General features: G+C 40.7%; 1 protein-coding gene across 1 annotated transcript; it reads left to right on the top strand.

Moving 5' to 3' along the window:
- The first annotated feature begins 3,676 nt into the window (after positions 1-3,676).
- Positions 3,677-9,557, top strand: LOC134380261 (cytochrome c, somatic). The gene is made up of 3 exons (XM_063099940.1): positions 3,677-3,796; positions 4,863-5,039; positions 5,151-9,557. The coding sequence occupies exons 2-3, from the start codon at positions 4,871-4,873 to the stop codon at positions 5,297-5,299; spliced, it is 318 nt and encodes a 105-aa protein (XP_062956010.1). The 5' UTR covers positions 3,677-3,796; positions 4,863-4,870; the 3' UTR covers positions 5,300-9,557.
- Positions 9,558-22,569: the final 13,012 nt, after the last annotated feature.

The raw sequence follows: 22,569 nt of genomic DNA, 5'->3' as shown, positions 1-22,569 counted from the left end.
TTTATCACTTTCTTACTTTATATATAGCTATGACATACACAATCTATCTAAATAGATAGATATGCACATATATAAATACTTGCTTTAGTTTTGCTTGTCCTTGAACTTTGTGATAAACATATAATAATATATGTAGTTTATTGCAAAGATTATACTTATCATTTCTAGAAGTTATCTTTGGCTTTTCTTAAAATCTGCCTAATTATTTTTTATAATCCCTGTTCGCTGCACAGCTTTTTGTTCCCTTCACTTATTTACCTAAATGTTTTAAATGACATTTTATATGTTTTAACGATAAATAAAAATTATTTTTTCTGTTTACAAAGAACAACGAGACCATTTTTCCTTGTCTCTCCTTTCTAAGTGTTTCTTTGGAAAATCTAAAAGGCCTGAGTCCTCGCTCTAACCTTGTAGAATGTAAATAAATTTCTCAGAAGGTCTGCCGTTCATCCCTTTGAAATGTAAACATCTAGGAAGATAAAGCTCCAGGGTCCTTGTCATCTTGGGAGTTTAACGTAGGTGTAACCATTCATTTGCCAGGGAAATAAAAGAAGTTTTATTCTTTAGAATGAAGACAACTAATTAAACAAATGGCTAACCCAATTCCTAGGTGAATTTGGGGTGAAGAAATGTAAGAACAAAACAAAAACTCAACCAAGAATGCTCTGGCCACAAACTGTGATGTCAAATCTTCCTATGGAAGTGGACCGTGATACCCCCTGCCACAAGGACCAAACACCAAAGGAAAGACACCAGAAATATGAAAATTCAAGAAAGTACATCACCACCAGAAAATAACTCTCAAGCTTTTTGTTGCTTTTCATTATGAGCTCCTAATTGGCATTTCTTAAGAGTAAGGGAATCCTCAGGGGCCTGGGTTGAGATGCTCCTTTGAAGAAGATTTGTGGTTGCTTGTGCCAGACATGAGGACACAATGCCCACTCCCAACTACTTTGTTCATTCTTCAGACAGAGATTTTTCAGAATGTGCAGGTAGAGTAAAATCAAACCCTAAACTGCCTGAGGGTAGCCTGTGGCTTTGAGTTCTCAGGGGATACTTTTTCTTCCCAACTAGTACTAAGGCCAAGACAGACAAGACTAACCTGGTAGTTTTCTTTGCCAGTGAACAGACTATTTTATCTCTTACATTCAAGTGTACCAGCATTATGCAAGGGTCTCTGTACAAACTTTGCTCCCAACATTCCTACTGCCACCTTGCATGAGCTTTACTTCCATTTTGCTGAGATGCTATTACAGCCTAAGCCTCTTTCACTTCAGCAAAAGTCCTTCAGATGGCTCTGGATTCACCTTATGCTTATCACAAGACTTTTCAGTTCTTGTTCCCCATCTCACCCCCTGCCTCCAACCAGGACATTTCCTTTACTTTCTTGTGGCCTCAATTAAACGTTTTGATTTGGGGAGGTGGGGGATTTTACCAGATTTTTTTCATCCAGAAGGTTTTTTAAAATACATCATCCACTATGTTGCTAGAAGAACAAATCTAAGGCATTTGCTTTATAATAGTTATGCCCCTTAGCAGCCACTATCCATCCTAAGGGATAAATGCGAACTAGGAAGAGGAGAGATAGCAGATATAAATATGAAACAAATCAACTTGCAGAATGTTGTTGTTCTTCTCAACTAATTCTCTCAGGTATGTTGAATAAATTGTAAGCACTCTCAATCGATTTAGAACTTGAATACGTAGATATTATAACACAGAATTATGGTATCTGCTTTCCTACAGAAAAAGCAGATTGTTCTTTCTCCTCTTCCTCCCATTACTTTCAATAACAAGACTCTTTAACCACAATTTCCTTAGTTAAAAAAATTAAGAAATTCCTGTTTCCTATTCTCTTCCTCATGGGAATAAACTTGGAGTGATGTCAATTCATTCACGTGGCCAATTGATTTATTGGCACATCCGTATGACCTGCAGTTATCAATGCACTGAAACCTCATCAATCAACTTCTTTATGAACAAAGACTAGCAACTCTTGATACCACAAACACAAAAGATTTTGACAGAACAATTACCTATTTAAGGACCACATTTTCCTTGGAGGAGAATGGGTGGCATATCAGGACTTGGCTTCATAAGAACACATTGAATTTTCAAGGTGCTGCTAAGCTTGGTCTTTTAAAAACTTGGACAGTCAGCCAAATGAGCCTATTTAGGCAGTGCTGTGGATTGTACTGTGTCCCCCAAAGTTTCATGTATTAGAAACTTAATCCCCACTGTAACAGTGTTAAGAGGGTTGGAAATCCTATCATGGTAATCGAAAGGTGGGGCCTTAAAGGGGCTCCTTAGATTGTGAAGACTTTGTCCTCCTGAATAGGATAATCGATCTATTCATACAGTAATGGCCTTGGTTCTGATGACTGTAAAAGGAGAGCGAGCAACTGAGAAGTTCAGTGCTCTCTCTGTCTCTCTCAAGCCATCCGCCATGTGACACCCTGCATTGCTGTAGAGCCACAACCAAGAACAAGGCCCTCATCAGATGTGTTTTCTGAACTTTGGACATTCCAGCCTCTGAAACTGTAAGAAATAAAAATTACCCGATTTCAGGTATTTTTGTTACAGGCAACAGAAACGGACTAATACAAGGAGTACACCTAAATGATCACCATCTTGGTCCCCTCCAAAAGCCACAAAAGGTCTTGAATAAGTGTTGTAATGTCTGCTCTGTTTTAGAGGAAGACTGTGGCAGTAGTGTGTGAGATGAGGGGCAAAGGAAACAAGAAGAAAACTCCCAGTGACAGAATTGAGCATGGCACGGAGCTAGTTTTGGAGGAAAACTACGATAACTACAAGCTGTGGTAATAAAACCTGCATTTGTAATACGACCTCAACCGCATTAAGCTTACTTGAACACGGCCTTTACCTAGGTAAGAAGGGATGCAAATCCTCTAGATTTCCAAGAGTTCTCTGATCATCTAAAGAGTATTCTTCCTAGAGGCTGCCTGCATACCTCCTTGTTCTTTCTGCACACAAACGCGAGGGGAAGGAGGACGTTGGCAAAAATAAAAAAGCCAACAGGTAAGTGGCCACAGCGACAACCACAATTGCAAAGAAAAGTCTTTGCAGAAAAGAAACTGCAGCACTTTTCCCAGTCGTGGGACGTCCATCAGGGGGCGAGCTGGAAGACGGCTTAGCGTGGAGGCGAAACAAGAACAGGGTCACGAACTCGCGTCCCGTTTATAACTTCAGGCGCTCCCGCCGGGGTGCGGTTGGCACCAGTCGTGGAACAACTACGACCGAGTCTGGGTAAAGTTCGCCAGCTGACAGGATGGTAGCCAGGAGACCTCGAGGTGCGCTGAAGTTAGGGCGTCTCCCGCAAAAATCATTTCATCACCGCGCCCAAAAGCCGCTACGTAAGCAGGATAACGCCTTCAATCTACTCCGCGACTCCACTCCACCTTCCCATTAGCGCGCGCAAGCGCAGAGACGCTGCAGGATGATGTCAGCTGCTCCCGGCACCACCTCGACGACATACGGCCGAGGGCCTGTCGTAACGGCCGGGCAAGAGCCCTCGAGAGAAAGGGCACCCGCGCGGCACACACTACCCTGCTGGCCGACATGCGCGCGCAGGTCGCCAGCGGCGGCCCTGGAGTCTGGAGCCAATGAGGCGCGGTGACGTCACTGCGTCGTAGCCGGCTCGGCCACACGTAGGGCGGAGCAAGTTCGGTTGCACCAACACCGGTACATAGTCGTGGACCGGCGTGTCCTTGGACTTAGAGAGCGGGACGTCTGTCTTCCGAGCGGGTATCCTAGTAGCACTAGCGACGAAAGAGCGGTGAGCGCCGGGCGTGGAAGCCTCAGTGGTGGAAGCAGAGCTGTGGGAGGCGCGCATCTGCGTGGGGGGCGTGCGGGGGAGCCGAGGCCCGCTCCGGGGACCTCCGAGTGGAGCCCGCGCGGGGCGGGAAGGGCCGGGAGTGAAGACCCAATACTGTGGCCAGCCAGAACCCAAAGGGTTATGGCTTGAAGTGGCGCGGAACCCTAACTAGGTAGAATGATGGACTCGATCAAGGACTGCAGGTGGCCTGGATGCGGGTCTTCCCGTTGTTGGGGCTAAGGGGCTGTGGAAATGATAGACAAGACTCTCTTCCGGAAGACCGGAGAGCAAAGCTTCACGTCCTCCTTCAGAGAACAGAAGCTGCCGCTCTCTAATGAGGGGTCATTTCTTTCCCCGGCCACCTGTCGTTTCGCCCGTTAACCGCTCAGGCATCCCGGAAAGGTTTCTTTTATCGATTTCCTTGAAATCTCATGGTCGCCCCCGGGTATCTCAGAGGTGTAGGGTGACGAAGTCCCTGGGAGAACTTGCAGTTCACTCCTGCGGTCTTATTTCACAGCCAGGCAAGTTAGAGTGACATGCTACACGTTGTGACCTGAGCAGGCTGAAACAACCAGGGCCTTTTTTTTTTTAATCGATGTGTTTTGTCTTATTCTCAGAGAGAGGTGACTTTAAGTTGTAGTATAAATAAGTAATTACGCTTTCTTAAAAATTGGAATTTTGGTGGTTTTGCTTTAGTGTAATCGCAGTTAAACTTCGCGTTTGTGACTGTTTATGACCTTGACCTCGTCTTCTGAAATTAGGGCTTGAAATAGGTTTCCACTTTGTTTACTTGGGCTTTAACCTTCCATCACATAGATACATAGAGATATGTTTTTAAGGAGATTCTCCTACACAGTGTCTTTCGTATTAAAGAGTATTGCAATGTACTAAATAAAACAAAATTCATTCTGGTACTTAATGTCAAAGGTTAGCAGTAGATTAGTAATTAGTGACTTGAGCGATCATTGGTTTCCACTGTATTTGTTACTTGTGGAAAGAATTACTAAGTTGGGTCTTTCATTTTTAGAATTAAAAATGGGTGATGTTGAGAAAGGCAAGAAGATTTTTGTTCAGAAGTGTGCCCAGTGCCACACCGTGGAAAAGGGAGGCAAGCACAAGACTGGGCCCAATCTCCATGGTCTGTTTGGGCGGAAGACAGGTCAGGCACCTGGATTCTCTTACACAGATGCCAACAAGAACAAAGGTAAGAGGTGGACAGTTGATAAATAATACAGCACAAATTGCATGAATGTAACCTATGGCAAACTCTGTCAAGAGTGTAAAATACTTAACTAGTGCATCCTTTCTTGTTTAGGCATCACCTGGGGAGAGGACACACTCATGGAGTATTTGGAGAATCCCAAGAAGTACATCCCTGGAACAAAAATGATCTTCGCTGGCATTAAGAAGAAGGCAGAAAGAGCAGATTTGATAGCTTATCTCAAAAAAGCTTCTAATGAGTAATAGTTGGCCACTGCCTTATTTATTACAAAATGGAAATGTCTCATGACTTTTTATGTGTACCATAATTTAGTTGATCTCATACACCAGAATTTAGATCATGAGTGACTGACAGAATATTTTTGTTGGACAGTCCTGATTTAAGTAAGACTGGTTTGTGGTAAATATAATAGGTTTTTTGAATTTTGATAGTAATTCCAGTCCAGTAAATACTATCACTGTTTTCCCCTTCTAAAGACATGATTGGACTTGATTAGTAGTGTTCAACTTTTCACAAAGATGGTGAATGCCATCTCAGAACCTATTGGAGATTGGTTTTATATCTAGATTTATAACTGATTATATGAATAAATTTAAATACTGGAAAAATCCCTTCAGAGTTGCAGAACCGAGCAAGACTCACCTTTGTTTTAATGTGTGTTCATTAGCCTGTTAAAGGCGAGGGCTGAAGTTAAAGTAGCAATGTCTACTTTATATTTTTGGTCTTAACTATGCCAATCTAATGAGAATTCCCTGTGTCTAAAATGCTGCCTTTTACTTATTTAAAAGCATTTTAGTGTGGTTTATGTATTATATCAAATAAGGAAGATTTAACACTTGTCATATTTTATAGATGATATATGAGAACAGATGCTTTTAAAAGTCAGGGTGACGAGATATAATACCAAGTTAAATTTTACTTTTGAATTCTTTACTAAGTCAAGCTCAGTTATAATTTAGGATTGCCTTTAAACAAGTATTCAAAAACACATAAAACTGTAGAACTACTGTGTATGTGTGATTGGTAATGGTGCTTTTGCCAGCTCATTAGAAGGATTAAAGTAAAAGAGCTATACACAAATTTGTAAATTATGTGGTTATAAGACCTAAGATAATTAAAATCACAGACCATGATTTTTTGACTGTGCTTGATTTAATGACTTATGCCAAATTTTTTATTTTTGGCAGCTGGCCAGTATGGGGATCCGAACCTCTGACTTTAGTGTTAAAAGGCTGTGCTCTAACCAACTGAGCTAACATGCCAGCCTGTTGCCAAAAATTTAATAGTTAAAAAGTATTATGGCCCTAAATACCAATGCAGCAATGTTACTAGTCATGGTACTAGATTGTGTTTACTTGGTCCTCTAGGACAACCTGAAGTAGAACAACACTTCACTAATTCACCGTTAAAGTTTCTTTGACCAGAAGGAGAACTACAGCATTTGTGCCAGACATGGATAAAAAAATGTTTCTGGTCATAGTTTTGTGCTCTGTAACAGTGTATGGTTACATACTAGATTATTTTGTACACAGTGTGTGCCATACACATTTAGAGTAGTCCTTGGAAATTTTATGGACATGGTGAACTTGAACTAAACCGTAAAGAATAGTGAGGGAAATCTGTGCTGATGGAGGTGAAAGCCATGTCTTCATAGGACAGTGAGGAGACTGAGAAGAGGGCCTCATCAGTGGTTTCAAAGTTGATAAGAATGATTAAATAGGCCTTTAAGGCCTGACAGAGTAATTTGTAACAAAGTTTTATTTTCATTAGTAGAACTGTGAGAAAGCAAGGAAGTCAGTCTGGAAACATGCAGGAACAGTTTTGGAAAGCCTGCTATAATTCAGGTTTGAAGTCCTAGTCTGAGTTATGGGGAATTAAAAAATGCATCCTGGAAATCCTTCAAAAATTGAGCTCTTGTAACAGGATTTGGTAACTGCATTAAGCTAGTGGTATTCAGAGATGGGTTAGCAATTAGCTTGTAAGGGACAGTCTAGACAAATGTGAGAAAACCTGAAGGCCAGGGAGTTGATTTTCATATATTTTTGCATCCTGGGAATGATACAATAAATGAGCATTATATTAAGATGGATATAGAAATCGGCTTAATCTTGATAGTTATTGGACCTTTTATTTTGGTTTACAAATCTAGAAAATTGATTTTATCATTTAACCCAGAAGTTATCAAGCCCTGGTGACAGGCATCATCAAATTGACAGACGCTAATAAGGTATACCTTTCTTGAAGAACTTGGATTGATTGTATATACAGAGCATCTCTATTTATTAATAATAACTTAGGTTTAATTTTTCTACGGGTTTAAAAATGTTTCTCATTTCTATGCCTCCTACGTCAGCTAAGGGCTGTGTTGGCACAGATGAGTACCCACCATATTCTAGGCCAATTATACTCAAATAAGTACCTGTGGTGATTTATAATGTACGTCATCCAGTAATTAATTTAAAAGAAGAGACATTCCTAGCTTTAAAGGGGTATATACTCTTAAAAATAAGGAAATTGGGACAAAAAAAAGCTAGCACTCGGTAACCTATAGTCTTCATTCCTAGTGCTTCAATGTAGGTGGCTAGATTAATGGTGTCAAAAATGAGAGCCAGATGTATTTAAGGGGTATTTCTTCCAAGTGCCACCTATACTCTGGATTTTGTCAAGAACAGCACTATATAGTATGGTAGCTACTAAACCACATGTGGCTCTTAAGCCCTTGAAATATGGCATAACTGCAGAACTGAATTTTTAATTTTATTCAACTTTAATTAACTTAGATTTACATAGCCACAAACGGCTAGTGACTGCTGTATTGATAGTATGGGTCTAGAACTAGAATCAGTGATCTGTAATGAAAGTGCATCCCCTGGACTCTTATTTTCTTAATCTATGATTCTTGCAAGTACACTGTAATGCCCTTCAGAGCACTGATTCCAGTTCCTGTTTCTAAACCTGATGTGCTCATCTCTATATTTTACTGTATGTTTTATCTGTTGCGTTTGTAAGTTGGTAATTTATTTTAAATATGTGGCATTCTGGTGGTAGCTAGGATGCACCTTTTTGTCATCCTTTTCCTGCATTTTTCTCCAGTTTCATTATAGACATAGTGTACATTTTCACACTGAAGATCACTGTAAATTATAAAGGGTATGATGGAATCTACATGGTTGTCTAAGAAGAGGTCTTACCAGGGATTGCCCTTCAGGCTGTTTCATATTGGTCAAGCTCAAGCAAGAGTAAACTAAAACCAGTGTTTTTACTGTGGAGAATATTTCTTTCTGATGATGGGCTCTTTTGGCTCTCCTTTGTCTTATCAGAGTATCTTGAAAGCCAACTAAGATGTTGCTGAGCATGGATGAGAGCTATATAGTTTGTATAGGCAAGGCTTTTGCCAGACAGAGCATACAAATACACCTCCACAGTGACCAGAAAGTTGGTCTCCCAGATGAATCTCTTCTCGGCAGTGTTTGGGGTACATTGAGGTTCTTTGGCTGTATTTTTGTGCCTCAGACTTACCACCGTCCTGGTGTTCACATCCTTAGAGTATAATACAACATATTAGATTTCCACTTAAAAACAGTTGGATTCCAGGTTATCCCAGTTGGAGTCTGAGGGATTTGAAAATTGGCCATACCCTCAAGCTATCTCTTGTTTAATTCAGAAAGCTAAATAGATTTGATGTGTTTGTTTATTTCTCAAAGAGTAAATAAACATCCAGGTTCTTAGGAGGAACTTTATACTAGCAGTCTCCCTACATATTGCCAACAAATATAATACAGCTTTTCATACATAGAAATATAATATGGGGAGGACCAGTGTGAAGTAATTGATAGATACATCATTCACAGTTTTTAGAAATGGCCTGGCAAAAATGGCAAGACAGTCAGACTGACTGACTTGCTGGAACTTTGGTAAAATATCCCTATTTTAATCACATTAGTGAAGTCTCAGTGGAGTTGGAAGATACCTGAGAGATTTCTTAACAGTCCAACTGTGACATTATACAGATGACAGGTGAAGTTCACCTGAGCTGAGCTTATATAGCTGATGAGGAGCTATATAAGCTTTGAAACCAGAACCAAACTATCCTGAGTCCAATTTGGTCTTAGTCAAAGCCTGTTGCCAGACATAAACTAATGAACTTCCTTTTTGCTTTTTCTTCCTCTATTCATAAGAAATGTAGCTATGTTCCACATTGGTGGCCATATTAAATATGTCTATATAAACTTTTAAACATGTTAAATTTAACATTTTAGTTTTTTTGTGTGTGGCTGACCAGTAAGGGGATTCAAACCCATAACTGTATAAGGCTGTGCTCTAACTACTGTTTAGAAGTAGTTTGAGAAGAATCATTGGACTAGTTCATTGTATTATCTGTGGCATAACAGAATGCTGAGCCTGGGTTTAGAAAAATTGTGTTTAGAGTAGTGAGTATCAGTAAACAGCCCGTGGGCTCAACCCTAGACACTTGCTTTTGTAAATAAAACATCACAATCACATTCGTTCATTTATTGCCTACACCTGCTTTCATCCTGCATTAATAGTCATGATGGAGACTGGAAGGTCCACAAAGCCTAAAATATTTACTCTCTGGCACTTCACAGAAAAAGTTTCTCGGGTCCTGGCTGAGAGCTTTGCTTTGCCAATCTGATTAACACAACCTCATTTTTGCCGTTTGGAGAATAGGAATAATCTCTACTTCAAACAATTCGTTGAATGACATGTGGAAAAGCCCATAACTGGCAAGCATTGAAAGATGTTTATTTTATATCTATGTTAAATTCCTTAAAAGTCAGATAGTGAAAAATTCTACTTTCAAGGTTAGCAATAATCTGTTGGTTCTGATAATCCCTGTGACATCTGACACCCTTGACTGCGCTTATTTTTTTCATCTCCCTTGGTTTAAGTTAGTTTCACATTCACATGGAATAAAACACATAAACATCATAAAATCTTAATGCACATGTAGCTGTAATGATCTCTTGATAACTCGAATACATACTTCAGCCTGACATTTTGCCCAGGTTGTAGTCCCATAACTCAAGATTGTTTTGTGGATATAAGGTGCATTCACATCTCAATTCATCCTCACCACCTCATAAGGTATATGGGACAGGTATTGTCCCTATTTTGTAGATAAACCTCAAAGAGGTTACTGCCAAAAGTCCCACAGATGCATTACCTTAGTAGTAGTATCACATGTACTGACACGTGCCTTTTCACAGGACCTTCATATAAACTGGGTCATCTGTACTAGTCTCTTTACAGAACACTTTCACACTTCTTTCCTTAATAGAAACTGGGTTTCTCCAGGCCTGTGCACCTCTGTAGCCCTCAAGTAGAGCCTACTCGTTCTTCCACACAGTCTACAGCAGAAGACTTGTAGTCTTGGCATCTTTTCTAGATCATCAGTATTCCTCTACTTGTGATGGATTCTTGACATCTATGTGGACGCTGTCATTTCTGTACTTCTGGACCATTGTCACATTTACTGAGAACTTCACCTGGCTTATGATACCTACCCCAACCCCTCTTTTTCTTTTAATTGTCTTGGTAATAGCTAAACACAGTGAACGAATGACCCATCCTTAATGCCACCGTAGCCTCAATTTTTTTTTGCTCGATTTTAACTCTTCTCAGTGCTTTCCCACAGTTAAAATTTAGACTTGTCATTACTCCAGAGCTACTCCACCTCTTTAATTAGGAATTTGACTACAGTAATCTTTCATTACAACTCATATTTTTCCATGTCTCTCATTCTTATTCCTACTGTATCTCCTTGAACTTATTAAAACTCCCAGGTCCTGATCATTCCCTTGTTACCTGCCTTCCTCAGCCAGCCTTCCAGTGTATGTTCAATCTCTGCATTGCCTGCATCCTCTACCTTTGTCACCCATTTCTTTTAATGACATCTGCTCTGCAAACGTGCAGCCTGGGAGCAGCCCAGCCATTTGCTTTCTCCACTTCTACACCTAATCTAAACACGGTTGGAGAAAATCACACTCTTGCCAATCGGCACCATTGTAAACATCTCTGGTTCAATACAACTATCCTTTTATATATCCATTCTTTCCCAGTCTTCCTTATTGTTTTAGATGTTCATCATGCTCCTTGAGCTTATCTCACCCCTCCCCCTTTTCTTGTAGCAGATGGCTTTGCCTCCTCCCCTTTCACATATGAATTCTCAACTTTCTGACTATAAGGAAGGTTTTTGTCATCCCCCACCCTCCACCTTGAACAATGTTGTTCTTAATTCACATATAGTTCAGAATGTTCAATTACATCAGAACAGTAGCTCCAGATGTCACAGACTCTCAGGCATGATCAATCTAACACCCATTCCCAACTGCCTTGTCCTCTGCCTCCCTCTCACACAGAAGTTAGAAGAGCTACATGCCTGCTTTCTTTTCAGTGCAGAAACTTTGCAGAGGGAGCCACACTTAGACAATACATATATGCTGTCTTGTGTAAGTTCTAGAAATTATAGCTTTTCTCATTCAGCTTATGTTTAATGAAATTGTAGCCATCCCTATCTGAATTGAGCATGTGTAGTGCATCAAGACCAAGAGATGACAAATCTGTCCAGTTTGGGGATGGTACAGGAAATCTGTAGATTTTCTAAGTCACCTGCACTAAGTTGGGGTATACTTATACTATCAGTAAGATGAAAACTTTCCTTCATACTTTTGACTGGTGAATGTTGGAGGAAACGTTGACCCAATGGTCTGAGCCCTCTGCTGACACTGCTTAAAGAAAAGTACGTTAACCTTTCCATATCTTAGTTTTCTCATCTGTAAATTGGCACTAATTACAACAAGGTCAAGGGTTTGGATCTCCATACCAGCCAGCTGCCAAAATAAATAAATAAATAGATTGATTGATTAAAAAAAATAAAAATAAACAAACAAACTGGCACTAATTAGCCTGTAGGGTTGTGGTAAGAATTAAACAAGAGAATGTGTTTGGCAGGTTGCCTGGCACTCAGTAAACACTCAAATGTTAGCTATTGTTTAACTAGATGGACAGGACTATTTGTCAAATTATTGTCAAATTAACCATTGGACAGTTTGCATGGAAGGGAGAGGACACTCACTGAGATGGCTCTTCCAAGTGAATAGTTTTAGTGAGAGAGAAGTAACTGGAATTAGAGATTTGTATCCCTGACTCAGTCCCTTAGTTCTAATAACTCACCCATCAGGTGATCTCTCATTCCCTATTAGTGACCTGGACCAAGAATCAATGAAGCTCAACCTCCACCAACTCCATACCTTGAGAGCTCTTCTAAGACAGTCTTAGATTTGTGGCCAAAAGGTAAAATGGGCACCTAATTTTCATACATTCTCATCTTCTAAGTGTCCCTAGTTTTTCCAGTAACCTAACAAAGGCATAGTTTTTAATATCCTATTTACTGGGATAACACCAGCCGTTGCCAACTTCTCCTAAGCTTTAAAGGTAATATCAAAGAGCCGGCCCCGTGGCTCACTTGGGAAAGTGCTTCGCTGGGAGCGCCGAGGCCACGGGTTCGATCCTATATAGGGTTGGCCGGTGTGCTGGCTGGCTGAGCGCGGTGCGGACCACACCATGCCGAGGGTTGTGATCCCCTTACCGGTCAAAAAAAAAAAAAAAAAGTAATATCAAGAAGAAGGAAGACAAATACAGATGGGAATATGTGCATGAGAGGCAGCTTAGAGTGGAAAATGTTTAGGAGATTGGCTGTAGCCCTCCATTCTTACCCCTCCCAGGAGGATTTATCAGGAGGTTCAACTCAGGTCATGGCAGATATGGTGGTTAATTCTAGGTGTTAACCTGATTAGATTAAGGAATACCTAGAAATATGTAAAGCAATCTTTTTGGGTGTGACTATGAAGGTGTTTCCAGAAGATATTAGCATGTGTGCCTGAGTAGACTAGGTGGGTTAGATTTGCCCTGGATATGGGCAGGCATCATTCAATCTTCTGGGGGCCCAGAGAGAACAAAGACGGAGGAAAAGGTCAATCTCTCTTTCTTTATATCCACTGGAATTGGGATACACTCTGCTCTCCTGTCTGTGGAAATCTGAACTTGAGACTCTTCAGCTTTTCATTATAGGACTTATACCGACAGCACCTCTGGGCTCTCAAGCCTTTGGCCTCAGACTGAGAATCACACCATCAGCTTCCCTGGTTTTGAGACTTTCAGACTTGGACTGAGCCAGACTATTGGCATCCAGTTGGCAGATGGCCTATTGCGGGACTCCTCAGACTTCATAATCACATGAGCCAATTCCCCTAGTAAGTCTCCTCATATATTTATATACATATCCTATTGGTTCTGTCTCTCTGGAGAACCCTGACTAATACAGCAGGGTATCACCTGGAGGTCCCTTACCTGTGAAGAGCTAGTGCTCCTGCATCCTGTCCTGTCACAATGCATTGCTAACTTGTCTTGAGCAATATTCAGTAGTTATGTTGCTAAAGACTTGATTCTGGAACATCAACTCCTCATATAATTCTTGGATTAATTCCTCATAAAATTCTTGGATGGGGCATGTGTGGTGTAACAAAAAATCACTACGCTGCTGAAACACTGTATGCTGAGTGCGTATGTTAGAGACAGTATGAGAAGAGATCTGTGGGAGAGATTCTTAACTTCTGAGTCTCTTGAATCAGACTAAATTGAGATATTAAGAGAACCAAGGCTTTGTGGGAAATGACCCAATGGCCTGTGCATTTCAACTCCTCCCAACCTGGTATCTCTCAAGATAAGGTAATGAAGGAGGGCTTTTTGTACTATAATTCAAGGTCAGGTAAAGGTCCAGATACTCTTAACCATAATAAGACAAAATGTAGGCTGTATATGCCAGGTTCTTTTTGTAGGTATCCTGCCTGAAGATTCTGATAACTTTCTATTCTCCATCCTAAAGTTGATTAAGCAGGTTAGCACAAGGCCTATATGACATAGAAGAGAATACAGGCAAAGGGTATGATTTTCTAATAGATCTTGTCAGCTGAAGCAATTGCAGAATACCTTGAAAGTGGAGAGCTAATGTCTTTACCCTTGGCCTTCTAAATAGCAGGTGCCAAATCCAAATCCAACCACCTTTTGAGTTCATAGGAAGGCAGGGAACTGCACTTCAGGAAACAGCCACAACTTCCCTACCAGTACGTCTTCTGTTTCACTGACTATTCTCTCTCAACCTTATCTGTAGGCTTCTTTTTATCCACTCTCACAGAGACTGCTGTTTGCCTACTCAGTACTCATTCTCCTTCACTTTTAGTAACAGAATGTTGATTTTTTTTAGGGTGGTCATGTCCCTTTAAAAGACTCGATTGTTCATCTTCCCTAGGCTTGGTCAATGGGCAAGTAGAAGTCAGATGGGACTTTAAAACTTTTAAGACTTCTGTGAAATCTTTTTAAAAGAGATCTGACTCAGCTAGAAGGACTGCTCTTTTGCCCCTTGCTTGCTTTCCTTCTTCTCTTTGCCTGGAGCCTGGATGGGCTGGCTGAAGCCCCTGGCAGCTGTCTTGGCTGTGGCACCACTGGGGATGGAAGCCATGCACCTGAGGATGGCAGAGCAGAAAGAGAGATGGACCTGGCACTTTGGTGATGTGGTGAAGCTGCTGTACTGGCCAGACTTCTTTAACAGTTTGTTAAACTTCTCTCTTATTTAAACCATTGTCATTTCAGTTTCTGTTATATGCAGCTGGTTCTAATTCTAACTGATATACCCACCCCTTATATAATAGTGTTCCCTAAAGTTATGCCTTCAATAATTTTTCTTTATATTTTTTTCTCTTAGTAGTACGACTTAAGAACACACATGCCAATAACTTCATATCTATATCTACAGTCCAAATTTCTCTTGAGTTCAAAAGCCATACACTCAACCACCTTTTAGACAACTTTATTTGGAAGCCCCCATGGATACTATGGAAGGCTGAATAGGGGTCCCCCCAAATATGTGCATTCCCTAATCCCTGGAACCTCTGAATGGTACCTTGGATGATAATTAGGGACTTTACACATGTGATCAAGTTAAGGATTTTGTGATGGGGAGCTTAACCTGGATTATTCAGGTGAGCCTGATGTAATTACAAAGGTCCTTATAAATAGGGAAGGATAAAGAGTCAGAAGGAGTCAGAAGGAAGCAGAGATTGAAGAGATGTGGCCCCAGGAAGGAATGCTGGCAGTCTCCAGAAGGTGGAAGAGGCAAGAAATGGATTCCCCTTTTGAATCTTCACAAAGAACCAGCTCTGCTATCACCTCAGTTTTAGCCCACTGATACCCATTTTGGACTTCTGACTCCCAGAACTATAAGAGAATAAAATTTATAGTAATTTGTTACAATAGCAATTGGAAATTAACACAGACACCTCAAACCTATCTAAAATAAATTTATTAACTTTCTCCCAAAACCTGATCCTCTTATATTCCCTATCTTTATTATTATATCATCCAAACCAAAAATTAGCCACATATCCTAGATTGTCCTACTCCATCATCTTTCACTTATCACTGAGTATTTTCAGTTGTATGTATTAACTATCTTTCAAATAGTTCCTAATTCGGGCCGGCCTGTGGCTCACTCAGGAGAGTGTGGTGCTGATAACACCAAGGCCACGGGTTCGGATCCTATATAGGGATGGCCGGTTCGCTCACTGGCTGAGTGTGGTGCTGACAACACCAAGTCAAGGGTTAAGATCCCCTTACTGGTCATCTTTTAAAAAAAAAAGAAAAGTTCCTAATTCAAGCCTGAGTTATCTTCCACTTATACTATTACCGTAGCCCAGTGGTTCTATACTGGGGGTGTGTTTGCCACCCAGGAGACATTTGGCAATATCTGGAGACATTTTTGGTTGTCACCACTGTGTGGGGGTGCTATTGGCTGGCATCCAGTGGAGAGAGGTCAAGGACGCTACAATGCACAGGACAGCCACCAGAACAAAGACATACCTGGCCCAAAAAATCAGTAGTGCCAAAATTGGGAAATCCTGCTGTAGTCTTATAATTAGTCTCTCTACCTCCCATATTAGCCCACTACAGTCATGATCATTATAAACTTCAATTCCCTGGTAAAATCTACTTTGTTTTTAATCATAAGTCAGAGTCCTTGTCCAATAGTGCCAATATCTGGATCAATAGTAGGTCTATTGTCTTTTTTTCTCTAAGTTTTAGTCATTTTTTACTTTTTCTTGATATGCCAGGCAATTTTTAATTGAATGCTGACATGGAATATGAAAAATTATAGTGTCTCTGTATGATATCTTCCTCCAAAGACTGAATTGACTTGAGGCTGGGTTGAAAATTTGGAAAGGCTTTTTCTACCTCTGGTTCAACTCCACTCTTAAAGTGTGGTCTTTGGGGGTTCTGACAGAGCCTGGACTCGTCCAAAGTGAGTCTCAAACTCTAACCTTGTCTCTTCAGCACTGCAAGACTGACAAAAGCTCTGTTCTGCTCTTCAGAGACTTTCTCCTTGACTTCTTAACCTCCTGCCTTGTTCCACTTGAAAATCTGGCAAATGTCATAAGGGCAGACTGTCGGGCACAGCTTTTGCCCCTTCATTCTCACTGATACATTCACCCTGCAAGACTCTTACTATTATTTCTGTATCCCCAAGATAAAGCCAAGGCTCTGTGGTTTCTCTGCCTTTTAGTAGAGGCCCTCTGCCCCACCCCTTTCCCTGGATTCTTAGGCATTTGCCCCTCACCCAGAATTGATCATTGATTGCCCTGAGGAAAAATGCAGCTGCAGAATGTTACCTGTCTCTCTTGTTTTTGCAGTTCTCACTTCTTTGCAATTCTCATTTCTCAAAGGTTTTATTCTTTCAAGTCCTGATTGCTTCTCCATCACCTTCCAGCAGGTTTCAAAACAAAACAAAGAACTCCTGGCTTTTCTGATTATTCTCAGCAGAAGTGCTCAGCAAGACACTTTATCTTTAGCACCACACAAGAAAGAGAGGTGGACCTCAGGCCTCCTGAACTCCTGAACTTCTGGACCTTCTTGTTCACTTACAAATGACTCTCTCCTACTGTAAAGAACTTGCCTAGTGTCTGAGCCCTGCCTAACGACAGAGGCAGTGTAACAGCATCTCAGTCCTGTTTGTTTCCGAATCCCCAAACTAGCCTCACTTTACATCCAGGTCAGAATAAATAATACTTAGGCTTTGTTTTTCCATAAAGTAGGATTGCCCACTTTCTAAGTCCTGTGGTTATATTTTGTAGTGCTCTAACTCCTCTCTTCTTGATAAAATTCTGGAGTAAATGCTGTACCAGCTCCAAATTCACATGAAAGAAGGCTCATTTAGACATCCATAGATATATTGCATTCTGGTTTTCCATTTATCACCTCCCCAAAAGAGCCTTGATAGCCCTCTTATAGATTGAGTTATTTTCTATAGATTGTAAATTAGTCAATTTGTGACTATTTTGCTAAGCAGAGTCAAAATTCTTACTAAAAACAATAATGGCAGCTATTTTATAGCTGTAATATTTTGTACTCCAATCACATAATACTAGGCCTTTTCTAGGCCTGGTCTTATTTAACACTCAACAATCCTGTGCGTATGGGGTGGTGGGGAGTAATTATTGACTGTACTTTATTTTTCAGGGAACTAAAGCTCTCAAGACATCAAATTGTTCGTGAGTAAGCTGTAAAGTTGAGATCCAAAATCAAGGCTCTTTGACTCCAAAGCCCCTTGCACTTTCTAATACAGTTTGTCGACCTGAGGAACAAAACTGAGGCACTGATAAAACATCAGAGAGTTTATTTACACCAATGTGAGGACTGCAGCCTGGGAAACACAAGCCAAGTTCCTTGAAATGTGCTCCTAAGTACAGACAGAGATTCAGTATTTTTATAATCACAAAAGGGAAGGGGAAAAGGGGAGATAAGGGACAACCCCTTAATCCGTACATCAAGCTTTGGCCTTACATTGGTTGGCTCGCATGACATGAGTTAGTGATTAGCTATTGGTTATATCTTGCTTCTTAAACAATTGCTAAATTCATGAGTAAGGGCCACATTGTCCATTTCAACATCTTTCAGTTTAGTTTATAGGTCTATGAGGACACCATGTGTGGACCCTAGGGTTAAAGTAAACTTTAGTAATAATCTAGGATGTGGGAGACACGACTGTTGCCACATACTGGACCTCCGAAGGCCTTAGGAATTTAGCTGACCTTAATCATTGATGCCAGAGAAATTTTCAGTTTATCAGGTTCTACCTCCTGACCCTTAATTCTCAGTATCTGATGCCACATAAAATTTTGAACCTGGCTAGTCATTGTGACTACCCGTGAGAGTGGGGATGTCTCAGAGTGGTCCATCATCTTGACTAAACAATTAAAATGCAGTGACAACACAGGACATTTTTAGAGGCTGATAACAAAATTTAAAAATACTAAGCCTTACATCAATGGATGAATGGGAAAAGAAAACGTGGTATATACAGATACAATTGAATAATATTCAGCCTTAAAAGAGAAGGAAATTCTGTCATTTGCAGGAACATGAACAAATCTAGAGGACATGTTAAGTGAAACAAGCCAGGCATTGAAAGACAAATACTCTATGATCTCACTTATATGTAGTATCTAAAAAAGTAGAACTCATAGAAGGAGAGAGTAGAATGATGGTACCAGAGGCTGGTGGGGGTTGGGGACAGAAGGGAAAGAGAGACATCATTCAAAGCATACATAGTTTTTGTGCTGTATTCCACAGCAGGGTGACCATAGTTAATAATGTATATTTCAAAATTTCTAAAAGAGTAGATTTTAAATGTTTTCACCACAAAAAAAGGATAAAGCTGGTGAGATAACAGATATGCTGAATAGCTTTATTTAACCTTTCTATGATTTATATATATATCAAAACATCACATTGTGCCCTGTAAATATACACAGATATTATGCCTAAGTACTAGTTGGTAACTGAGAACACACAAAGAAGATTGGAGGCTTTAAGTACATTATATCTCTAAAAAGAAAAATACAGAAATTCTTGGCACAGCCTTTAGTGACTTGCTGACGGAGTCTATGGGAACTACTGGCCTCACCCGGATTGTGTTAAGGTGAAGAGCAAAGGAGCTCAGTGAAGAAGAGGAGTGAACCCTGGCCCTGCAGATACTGAGCTGGTCCCTCATGAGGGTGACTCCCCACACTCCATTATGGGTAGGTCTACAAGTGCTGTGACGTCCCAGCCCTAGATAACTTTCATGTCACTCCTACAGTTGGAACTGCCTTTTTCCCCAGAATGATTTCTTTTAAATATTTTCTAGTCAGGGATCCTAGCAAGGAAAAGAGAGTTTACCAAGATATGTCAGATAAAGGGACGTTTCAAAGGTTTTTTTTTTCTTTTTCTTTTTTTTGCAAGGCATATGAGGTTACTTTTAAAAGTTCATGGAAAGATTCCTTTTACCTTTTAATTCTATTTTTCCACAACTTTTTGAAGTACCCTTGTACTATCAATAGTGAAGTCTTTCTAGTGAAGAGTTTACCCTACTTGCAAGCTAACAAGTTAGCCTGCCACAGTTTCATGGATGCTGGCAAAAGATACAAGATCCCTAGTCAGAGACAAAGGATAACTTTAATTGCTATGACAGCAGAAGCCAGAGCACCAGCATTTTTGTGTCAGTTCCTCAACCCCCAAGTCCCACAGGGTGACACAAAGAGACCAGATAATACCTGCATACACACTGGGTAACCTGAATGGAGTCCAGAGCATGGGGAATCTGAGTCTTTTATAATGGGCGTAAGCCTGACTGACCTTTTCCTCTGTAGGAGACATTACCTTTATTTTACTGGGCAGTAAGCAAACATGCCCTGTGCTCCAGAGGGACACACTATCTTTATCTTCCAAGGCTTTCCATTATACAAACATCCTTGAAAACATTGTCCAGAACAAAGGCTCTATTCTCCAGAACAGTGCTTCTGTTCACAAGATAAGTGACACATGAGAGAGTGAAGGAGAATGTCTCCCAACATAGCCATAGAATATCATGAAAACCCAAGATTGAAGCTGGGCCTCATAAGTCAGGAGCTGGAGGATGGCAGGAGTTTGGGGATCTTAACTCTAGAGCACTACCAGTATTGGGACTCAGCCACAACCCATACATCTTTCTGCCCTGCTACCAGCTGGAAAATTCTTTTCTGGCTTCAGTGCAAAATATAATCGGCCCAGCTTAAGTCACATATTGCTGACTAGTCTGTGTCTTGGCTTTGGTCCAGTTCCAGCAATGGTCCAGACAACTGTGGTTGGAGGAGTTCATATGGTCTTAAAAACCTCCATGTGGGTTTTGGTGTCTCCAGCGGGGTTCAAATGACGATCTCTCTTCCCTACACAGGTTCTTAACAAAATGAAAAATAAAGAGCAAGGCAGATGAGAATTTCAATACCACCTAATTTAATGATAAAGATGAAGTTGGAAAGCTTAGGGCAAGAACCAAGTAGGCCTAACTGAACCCCAGAGGCAGACAGACCTAAGCACCCACTTCTGGGCAATGCTGCACAGAGGCAGACTGCTTTCCCGGGCTGCTAATTCCCAAAAAGAGGAAGGGAAGATTTGTCCACACATACCCATTTTAATTTTTCCTAAATGTACAAAGGAAGGGGTAAAAGAGTGGAGAGAGGCCATGAGTTACATTAACTAAGCTTCCTCCACGTGGAAGGACACGCTGGGAAGTATTCTTTTCTCATAGTGGGAAGCAGTAACTGTGGATGTTAGAAGCATCTTCAATCTCTCACCCACTCCCTGCACCCCTGCTGCATGCTGAGCATCCCCATCACACCATCCACTTCCCATGGGAGTCTCTGCGCGCCTGGAGAGTGGAGTCTATGTTCTATTTATCTTTGTATCCTTTACACTTAATATACTACTTGACAGCAGGAAACTAATAAATATTCCGTGAATTAATATGCGTGATCTTCCCAATTACAACTCAAGCTCTGTGATGGCAGAGACTACTTCCTTTGATTTTTATTCCCCATACTGCTGATTAATCTTACTTGGTTGCATGAACCAGAGATCTCAGACTCCCTCAAGAAATGGGGACTTATTGAGGGAAAAAAAAAAAAACATGTTATGTGGGAAGCTGGTATCACATAGGCCTTTAAGAATAGTTCCATTCACAGTCTAAAGCAGCTTTCGAGACCAGATTAACAGGTTACCCTTCAGCAGGAGTTATTGGATCTTTAATCTCATATACTACCATTAATATGATTCCTCTTTCAGTCTTTGGTTCTCTTTTGTCTTCTCTACACCTGGTATTGACTAGTCGATCCTTCCTCCATTCACCTACCTGAGGGACAAAGTCCAGTTGACCTTATGAACTCTCCCTGATAGGTAGAGCTTTCTGAACGAAGCCACTTCATAGGATTCCAGGGGCCCACCTGTGTCCTAATGGGTGGCGTCCTCTTACTCCAAAAATAACCCAAGGCCCACTTTGCTTAGCTTGGGGCTCTCAGGGGGGTGCTTTCCCTAGGAAGCAGCTGGGGAGCCTGACAGACCCTATGACTGGCATGTCTAGTAAGCACCTTACACAGAGTTCAAATTAAATGTTTACTTATGTTACCTGAAAGAAGAGTCTGCAGAATTTCATGGCTATGTTAAATTTATCTAATCCTGTTTAGTTATTTAGATATTCGTTTGGATCTTAACCTTGAGCTAGGTTATACATGTCCTATTCTTTGATTAGTATCTGTCACGGCCATTTTGAGATTCAGAAGAGTTTGTGAATCTGTCCCTCTTTTCACAGTCAATTCCCTGCCTTTGACTGAAAAGCCAACTAGTTTCTGAAGTTAAACGCTTTTCCCAGTGGAGTCTACAGCTATGATACTTTGTGTTTAAATGATCATTCACTAGAACAATATGTTCTTTCTGCTCTCAAAATCTTTCAGGACAGCACCTTTACAAAAATAAGCAATTTCACAATATCCTGGTTTGGCCTTTTAGTATTATGTTTGCCTTATGTCTTTTTAAAAATTTTAACATGAATTTTCAATACACATTTTGCATGCTATTAATATTTATATACATTATCTCATTTAGTCTTCCTAACAGCCCTGTGAAGTAGGTATTACTACTGTTTTCCAGATTAGAAAATTAGAACTCAGGAAGGTTAAATAATTTGCCCATGTTTCCACAACTCGTGAATACAGGAATAGGTTTAAAGCCGATGGCTGTCAACACTCATGGTCTTTACAATCACTGTGTTGAGTCACTTTCCAGGTTTTTTCAGAGCACAAAGCATTATTTGGGGGATCACAAAAAAAGTAAACTGCCTCGCATCTCTCTTTGGTTTTTTTATAGATGTTGGGAGAAAATCACCCTTGGAGACTGATATAGAAAAAGAGAAAAAGAATTTTATTTCCAGCAGCCAGACGGCACCAGCCAATTCAAAAGTGAGGCCCCGAACCATCTTTGTTCTCAGTTTTTAAAGCTGCAAGCGCGGGCAATTCAAGGTATTAGCCAATGCAAGCAAGCCAACAGTACATGAGCTAATTTTGCAGTTAGTGGAGCTCCTCCCAGCCCCTCC

This window comes from Cynocephalus volans, chromosome 6, assembly GCF_027409185.1.
Source record: "Cynocephalus volans isolate mCynVol1 chromosome 6, mCynVol1.pri, whole genome shotgun sequence".
Lineage (NCBI taxonomy): Eukaryota > Metazoa > Chordata > Mammalia > Dermoptera > Cynocephalidae > Cynocephalus > Cynocephalus volans.
The sequence above is the reverse complement of the archived record's forward strand: the minus strand, read 5'-3'. Positions and strand labels throughout refer to the sequence as shown.